Raw genomic sequence first — 7,890 nt, 5'->3', positions numbered from 1 at the left:
TCAGCCTTACACAGTTTGACAGATTCCTGAGTTCCCAGGTTCCGTGCAGTACCCTGGCACACAGCCCTCACCCTGACCTGATTTCCCCAGGGAGAAAGGGCAGCCTGCACCCCTCCACCCCTCAAGAACATTCCAGCCTGCTACCCAGCAAAGCCAGATGTAACTCAAGCAGACAGAACAGTTTGATTCCAGTACAGATTGAACGTTCTTTTAATCCCAGAGAAGTGAAATGCAACATTTGTTTGAGTTTGCAATAACATCCAAAGACAAAAGTCCAAGCCCCCTACTCTGTAAAGTCATTTGTGTTTAAGGCACTCTGCAAAACCAGCTTTCGTCTTCTCTTCCTTCTGATTTTCCCCACACAACAGCAGAATACCTGATTTTGTCTTTTCTCCATAGTCACACCCACACGTCCTTGCTCTTATCACCATGTCCCGAAATTGGCAACATCACGTATAGCGTGAGCCAAACAGAAAAACACCAGGAGGCCGGGCCAATAAATACAGATGGGCACGGGAGGGAGCGCAGTGCCTGAGGGGGACGAAGGGGCTTCAAGCTCCTGCAGGAAGAGGTCAGGCACAGGATGTCCTCCCTGCAGGCATTTACGTGATTCCTCTTCCCCAGTTCTCCCTCCCTCCCTCCCAAAAGGGGATAGGATGGGAGCAGGTGCCTGCAAGCATCCCTCCCCATCGGCGCTCCCAAAATGCACAGGGGAGACCCAGCCACCCCTGCCGCACAGCAGAAATGACCTCCGAGTTCCAGCTGTCAATAAATACAAATAAATAACTTAAATACATCTTAAATCAATAAATAAGAAATAAATAAGAAATAAATAAGAAATAAATAAGTGAGCCGAGCACGCGAGCAAGCAGCTGTGTCCGCGTGGGCGCCCAGGACAGGGGTGGCACTTACGGCACCCGCTCCGGCTTCACACGCCTGCCCCGCAGGCATTTCCCTGCGCCATGCAGCACTCACGGCGACGCTCTGAACCCAGAGAGATTGATGGATGCTTCCCATAGAGCCGTGCCCAAGTGGCATGTGGGCACAGCCTGAAAACACCACAGGACGGAGCAGAAGGGGCACCTCGGGATGAGGGGGAAGCGCGACCTGTCCCTCCCTGAGATAACGAGGTGCCGGCTACAAGCGGGGAAGGGGATGGAGTGCTGGAGGGGCTAGCAAACCACGGGGTGGTTTTACAGCTGAGTTCTGGAGTCCAGGTGCTCCTCCCAGAGCCAGCACTGGAGCTCCCAATTGGGAGCCTCAGAAATAAGGGCAGCCAAGCTGCAAGCGACCCCAGACTTGAACATGCAGGCAGATCCTCAGAGGGGCTGATCGCTCCCTACACCCCGAGATGTAGCCTCTCCTCTGCCTCCCTCTCTCCCTTCCTCTGTGCTTCAGTGCCACGCAGCCCTTCACTGCACCATTTCCTCAGGCTCAGCTGCCCTCTGGCCCCTGCGAAGAGGTTTCACAGGAGCTTTCAGGATTGTTTCTGTCCTAGCGGGTCAACAATACACATCTGTCTTATTTCACACTGAAAGGTACGTCCCCCTCTTCCCTCCTCCCCCAGATTTTAATGCAAATTGTATTGAAAGTTTCTAACACCTTTTCCACATACACTTTTGATAAACAAAACGTCAGCGATGGCTAAAACTGCCTTTGATCATGTGTCCATATAAAAACACTGGCCAAATCTCACAAAAACAAGGTGTCTTGTGGTGACCATTTCCTTGCAGAAACTCCGCTCAGGAAAACAAAGCAGACCAGAGCTCAGAGCCTGCTCTCCCTCCAGGCTTTTCTCACGGCAAGGATTTACCCAGCCCTCAGCTAACCCAAAGCAGCCAGTTCCCAGACCACCAAACCCCTCCGTCTGCACCAAGCTGAGCAGGAGGAGCGGGACCGCAGCCCACAGCACTTCAAAGTGTTCATCGGGGCGTTGGTGTGCAATGCCTCCGAAGGAAAGAGAATAAGGAACCGAATCCGTAGCAAAGGCTACTGAGAATAACAAATAGCATGGGGATTTCACAGGGATTTTTGGTCTAAGACACCTGGGAGTCCCTTTGCTCCTGGGGGCCAGCTCCCAGATGCCAGGGGTGTGCGTCTCACCCTGGAAAAGCACGAGCTGCGCCTGAAGCTTTGCAGGGATTTGTGCGTGCTCCGGAGAGCGATGCTGTGGGAAGGCTCTGCCCCGAGGCGCGTGCGCACTGAGGAGAAAGGCTCCTCTGCAGCAGGGAGAGCACGTTTTGCACCCTGGGGGAAGCAAAGAAGCCCTGAGCTGGGCTGCCTGACAGTCAGGTGCAAGGAATTGCTCCTGATGCTGCAAGAAAGGCTTTGCACGAGAGTAGCCAGTGAGGCAACGCTTCCCAGGCTCTCCCAGCAGCAGAGGGGATGCAGGAAGCTCCGAGCAGGAATACCTCACATCCCCACAGCAGCAGAAACCTTCACTGCACAAAGGCAGGGGCACGAGCTGGAGGGATGGCAGCGGGAAACAGAGCAGGGAAAGCAGCAAAAGCCATATTCATCTGCTCGGGACACTATGGGAACACAGGGCACCTGAAGCTGTTCCTGGGTGGGGACAGACCAACTGTGGCTTCTGCCTCTGCTGCATCCAGAAAGGTGCAACCACCAGGGCTCAGCTGAAAGAGGAGAAATGTTGCGCCCCTGCTAAAACAAGCAGGGAATTATACATTGCAGCCCACAGGACCAGCACCTCCCCACGGACCAGAACGACGCCAGCAATCCAGGCAGTGAGGAAAGGGCACAGGGCGGGGAAAAAGGCAACCTGCCAGACACCTGCAACAGCACGAGCAACCTGCACGTGCATGCACACTGCACTGCTCCATGGGTGGCTGAGGATCAGACTCCCCACACCAGCAGGCATTTGGGTGGAAAATGAACAAGCACCCAACTTCTTGTTATGCACTCACGTTTGCAGTGGAAGCATCCAAATCCTGGAGTACCTCCAAGCTTTTTTGGATACCACGCAAACACCATCAGTAACTGCCTGCTCTCCTTTGCCTGTGTAAAAAGGCAATGCTTGCGATTTCTCTTCTGGCTGAGAATAATTTTTGCTCCAGCAAAAAAAAATGGCTGGAGGGGATGGGGAGGGGAAGAACTGCAAAGATTTAGTGCACCTTAAAACTAAAGGATATCTAACCTGCCCTCAGGTCTCACTCCTAGACAGGAATGAACTATGTCATCTCCTACATTCACAACTACTCCAAACACACCGAGATGCATGCAAAATGTCCCACTTCCACTCAGCTGCAGATAGGCCCTCTTGGGCAGAGATGACTGCTGGCACTGGGCTCTGGCTGAGCACCAGCTCCCTCACTGCTCCCAGGCCTTTCCAAGTCCCAGCAAGCGTGGCAACGCGCTGATTATCGGTCCGAAATGCATAGGTAGAGACATCGAGGGGAAGGGTGACTGCACAAGCCCCCCACGTCTGGCAGGCATGGGCTCCTCTTCTACAGCTAATGGGGTGGAAAGCAGCATTTGCCACAGGCACGGTTTGATCATGCTCCTGCTCCTCACACTTCCCTGCAAGGAGGCAGGAGTTGGTTAGGTAAGACAGCCTCTTTTCCAGCCACAAGCCCTAGAAGCACTTAAATCCACTTCCTGGGAAATCCACCAGCTCAGCAACCCCCCTCCACAGCCAGGCCAAGCTCATGCTCTCTTTCCAACCGCAGCTACAAGGGCAGGTGAACCCAAGAGGTCTGCTTTGGCTCAGGAATCCCACTCATTTGCACCACACCGACAGCACCAAGGTCCCCACGTGCACACATCAGTGTGTGCCCTGGTGCTGCGCTACTTGGGAGGTATAACAACTATAGGCTGGCCTCGCTTGGGTCTCCACATGAGGACTTGGGCATCGTTGGCATTGGGTTTCACTAGTGCATTTGGTGGGATGGGCTCCATCCTGCTCAGGATCCGTGGCTGCTCCTGCTGAGTCCTTCCCACCAGTCGTGCCCGCTGCCCTAGGAGCTGCATGGGATCAACCTCAATGTCCACTCGCATCCGCCACTTTATAGTCTGCAAGATGATCTTTTCCTTGGTAGTGGTGTTCATAGCCACCAGCCACGTGGTAAAGCTCTGGTCCCTTTTAATCCTGGTCAGCAACGGCACGTTACTGTTGCTCACAGGAACAGCCCACGTCACGCTGGGGTAGAAATTGTCATTCATGCTCACCGAGAACCTGGAGATCTTGTTCGTGGGCCCGACCAGGGTCACAGTTTCTGTGGTGTTTCCATACCAGGGGTAGCTCACTCCATCAGAATCACTGATGGCTTTTACTCTTCCCTCTCGCAAGTCGGGCAGCTCCCAGCTTGACCTGGGGAACAGAGACAGAAAGGGCAAGTTATTGAAAAAACAGCAGCACCCGAGCAGTGCCTGCAGTGGAAGGAACACAGCAAGCAGTTGTGTGCTGGCACTTGCAGGGTAAAGCCTTTTGCTTTAGAGCAGGGCGAAAGAGCACTGATGAAAGGGTAACAATTCTATCTGAAACCCCACTGAAAAAGCCATTTATCCCAGAGCCACTAGCATCTCCATACCAGTCAAAGCCAATCACCAGTGCCTGTTTCTGGCATTGCCCATCAGGTCCTCCTTCTGGCAGCACTAACTCAAGAGCAGAGCTTGGGAAACACCTTCCCACCTGCAGGAAGCCCCTGATGGCCTCATTCAAGAATTCCACTTTAGCTCCTTCACTGAGTCAGTCAAGGCCAGCGGAAGCCTCTGCTCTGCCAGCACAACAGCATTTTAATTAACCTGCAATCTAACCAAGTGGGCCAAAACTCATTTCTGAGAAACTCTCAGGTCACTCTCTCCTTAGTCTCCTTAACAGAGAGAAAAAAATAACAGCCTTTCCTGCACGTCAGCTACAGCATGGCCACAACCTGCAGTGAGCCTGAAGCAGCTCCCCCCAGCCTGCAGCTCAGTCTGCAATTTTTATACCGCTAAATATAGGCATTTGCTAAGACACAGGTGCAGTAATTAAATACCACAGTCATGCCTGCTGCTGGTGTGACGAAATCCCTACCATACTGTTGGAGTTGTGGGTGGTAGGGAATTCCAGCCAAAATCTTGGCTGCAAACCACATTAGCAACACCAGACGGATGCAGAAGATCACCACATGGTAATTATGAGCTGGGAGTGGGGATGGTGGCCACCATCAGCAAGCCCCAGCCCAGCTCACATGGATCTTCCCTGAAATCCTAAGAACAAAAAAAGCAGATACTCTTTGGATGCTGAATCCGAACTTTCAATTTAGAAACCACCGCCTCTCACAACCTCAGCCAGAGGTGGTTGTGCTAGGTCTCTGTCTTGAGGCACGTCAGGTTCACAGTATGTATCTGAGAAAAACTGGCTGTATCACTGCTGGATGTCAAAGAAAGGAAAATAAAACACAGAAACCTTAAAGCTCCTCAGACACATTGTTCCAGTTGAGACCTCCTGCTGAGTCATAGCTCAGATGCACAGAGATCTGGGCTCTGAAGCAGCCAACGAGCGGCAGGAGACATCTGGTTTCCATCCTCCCCAAGAAGTGATAATCTGCCCTCACTCTGACCCTCCTAGGTGCCCCAGTGTTGCATGCAACAACCCTGCCTGCTCTGAAAGCAAGGAGGACGGGGCCATCCCCAGCATCCCCTGCCTGAGCCCAGCTTCATGCTATCTCCTTGGCCCTGCTCTGTGGCACTGGCTGGCTTGGGGCAATGCAGAAGGCAGCTCATCTGTGGCCTCCAGGTCCCTCTGCCCTTGAGGAAGGGCAGGAAGCTGGAGGAAACTGATCCCAGCACATCACTGCAGCCTCCGGCGCCCACGAGAAATCCCAAGCAGAGTTCTGCTTTCAGGAAGGGCAGCCAGGACAGGACAGGCAGGCTCAGCAGCTTGAGGCAAACCTGAGACTGGCGCCGGCTGCTCATGCTCCCCATCAGGATCGAGGCTGGGAGAGCTGCTCCAGCCCAGCGCTGCAGGCAGCAGAGACAGCCCTGGAGGTGAAGGCAGCCAGCGCCATCTCTCCCTGTCAGGAAGCCAGGACAGCCCAGAGCTGAGTGAGTTGCCACCTACTTCAGTGCAGAGGATTGCCAGGGCAGTCTCCATCTGCTCCCTCCCTTGGAGATGCAAGCAGGCTGACTCCAGTAGTGACAGCACAGCATTTTCCAGCATGGGGGTGAGGAGAGAGGGTGCTTTTCCAGGGCTGAAAAGCAAGAGGCTGATGCCGGCATGGAAGGGAGCAACTCCTGTGACTGTACTCCTACACAGCGTATGGCTCACACCAGGGGCTGAAGGGACTGCACGTGCCAGAAGGGATGTCCAGAGCTCACAGATCCTGGGGCTGGAAATCCTCATTTCCAGCAAGGGCTGCTCCTCTGTCCCTCATTTCTGGGGATGCAGGAACAGAGGAATGGGTAAATCCCAGGCAGCAGCAGGAGTGCTCTCAGAGCTTAACACCAAGCACTGCATGTGGCACCACACAGATTCCCCTAGTTCTGCCCTCAGACAAATAGGATCCTACTGTTCCCAGAAGCAACCAGGAAAAATGAGGTCGATGGGACAAGCGCAGCGAGGGCAAGCCTGGCTGTGAGCGCAGCACCGACCGGCAGTCTCTGGTGGGGATGGAACCCACGGCTCAGCCAGCAGCCTCTTGCACCCACACAGCCCAGCACCAGGCTGACCCTGCTGCCCCTACAACCACCTCTTCCCTAGCAGCTGCTGCACATGGTAGAAACCACAGCGGCACAGCCAACTGCATTGCTCTTTGGTGTCCTCCTGAGACACGTACGTAGAGCCTTCAAGCAATGTCAGTCATGTAACCATACCAGGCCTCTATCACCTCACAGAACTGCACCAGGGCCCCCATCTCATCCCAGAGATCTCGTCCCAGATGGGGCTCATACCAGGGGCCCATCTCCTCACATAACAATATTGGGTTATCCATCTCCTTATGGAACCACGCCAGGGCCTCTGTCCTGTCATGGGCTCCAGCACCTCACCTAATTGCACTGGGGCATCCATCCCCTCATGCAACCACACTAGGACCTACATTTCTTCACGTAAGTGTACCAGGTCCTGGAACTCCCCACATAATGGTACCAGGGCCTCCATCCCCTCACGTTACCGCGCTGGGGACTCCATCCCCTCAAGGAACCACACCATGACCTCCATCTGCTCATGTAACCACACTAAGATCTCCATCCCCTCACATAACCGTACCAGAGCCTCCATCCCACCATGTAACTGCACGGGGGACTCCATCCCTTCACGCAGCCACACCAGGACCTCTTCCTCCTCATGTCACCACACCAGGACCTCCATCCCCTCACAGACCCAGCTCAGGACACCCATTCCCTCACGTAACCGCCCCAGGACCTCCGTTCCCTCAACGCACACCCTCCCTCGCCCCCCCGAGGCTGCGAGGACCGCACCGCCGCGGTGCTCCCCGCTCCCGCCCGAGGCTCTCCCCCGGCCCGTTCCCGCTGCTCACACGCCGAGGTCGCTGTAGGTGTTATAGAACTCCATGTGGTTGCAGGCCTGGATCCAGCCCACCACCCAGGTGTGGCGCCGGGCGATGGGCGGCATGAGGACGCGGGCCGAGGCGCGGAAGTAGGGCGTGCGGTACCGCAGCACCACCGGCGAGCTCTCCTCGATGGCGGTGGCCGCCGGCTCGATGGTGGCCGACACGTCGGACACCACGATGTGCTCCCGCCGCACCCGCGCCTTGCAGGCCACGCTCTGCAGGCAGCCCATGGCCGCCGCCCCGCCGCCGCCGCCACCGCGCTCACCCTCCGCCGCGACGCGGGGGCCAGGGGGCGGCCCGGCGTCCCCTCGCCGCCCGCCCCACCATCGCCGCCCGCGCACCGGCGCCCGCACCGGCGCCGGCAGGGCGAACGCGCCGC

The 7,890-nt window shown here is 55.7% G+C and overlaps 1 protein-coding gene across 2 annotated transcripts; it reads right to left on the bottom strand.

The window, feature by feature from the left end:
• Window positions 182-7,816, bottom strand: FAM78B (family with sequence similarity 78 member B). 2 transcript variants are annotated; one of them, XM_021404763.1, is made up of 2 exons: window positions 7,479-7,816; window positions 182-4,327 (listed from the first exon to the last, which is right to left on the bottom strand). In XM_021404763.1, the coding sequence occupies exons 1-2, from the start codon at window positions 7,739-7,741 to the stop codon at window positions 3,805-3,807; spliced, it is 786 nt and encodes a 261-aa protein (XP_021260438.1). In that variant the 5' UTR covers window positions 7,742-7,816; the 3' UTR covers window positions 182-3,804. The 2 variants fall into 2 exon arrangements, with proteins under 2 accessions (XP_021260438.1, XP_021260439.1); XM_021404764.1 differs by lacking the exon at window positions 7,479-7,816 and adding an exon at window positions 6,062-7,469.

The sequence above is a fragment of the Numida meleagris genome, chromosome 7 (genome assembly GCF_002078875.1).
Source record: "Numida meleagris isolate 19003 breed g44 Domestic line chromosome 7, NumMel1.0, whole genome shotgun sequence".
NCBI classification, from domain to species: Eukaryota; Metazoa; Chordata; class Aves; order Galliformes; family Numididae; genus Numida; species Numida meleagris.
This window is presented reverse-complemented; position numbering and strand designations above follow the sequence as displayed.

Coding starts and splice junctions, on each gene's coding strand:
- FAM78B (XM_021404763.1), bottom strand. CDS start 7,741: ATGGGCTGCCTGCAGAGCGTGGCCTGCAAGGCGCGGGTGCGGCGGGAG. Junction 4,328..7,478: donor ACCTACAGCGACCTCGGCGT/GTGAGCAGCGGG, acceptor TCTGTTCCCCAG/GTCAAGCTGGGAGCTGCCCG.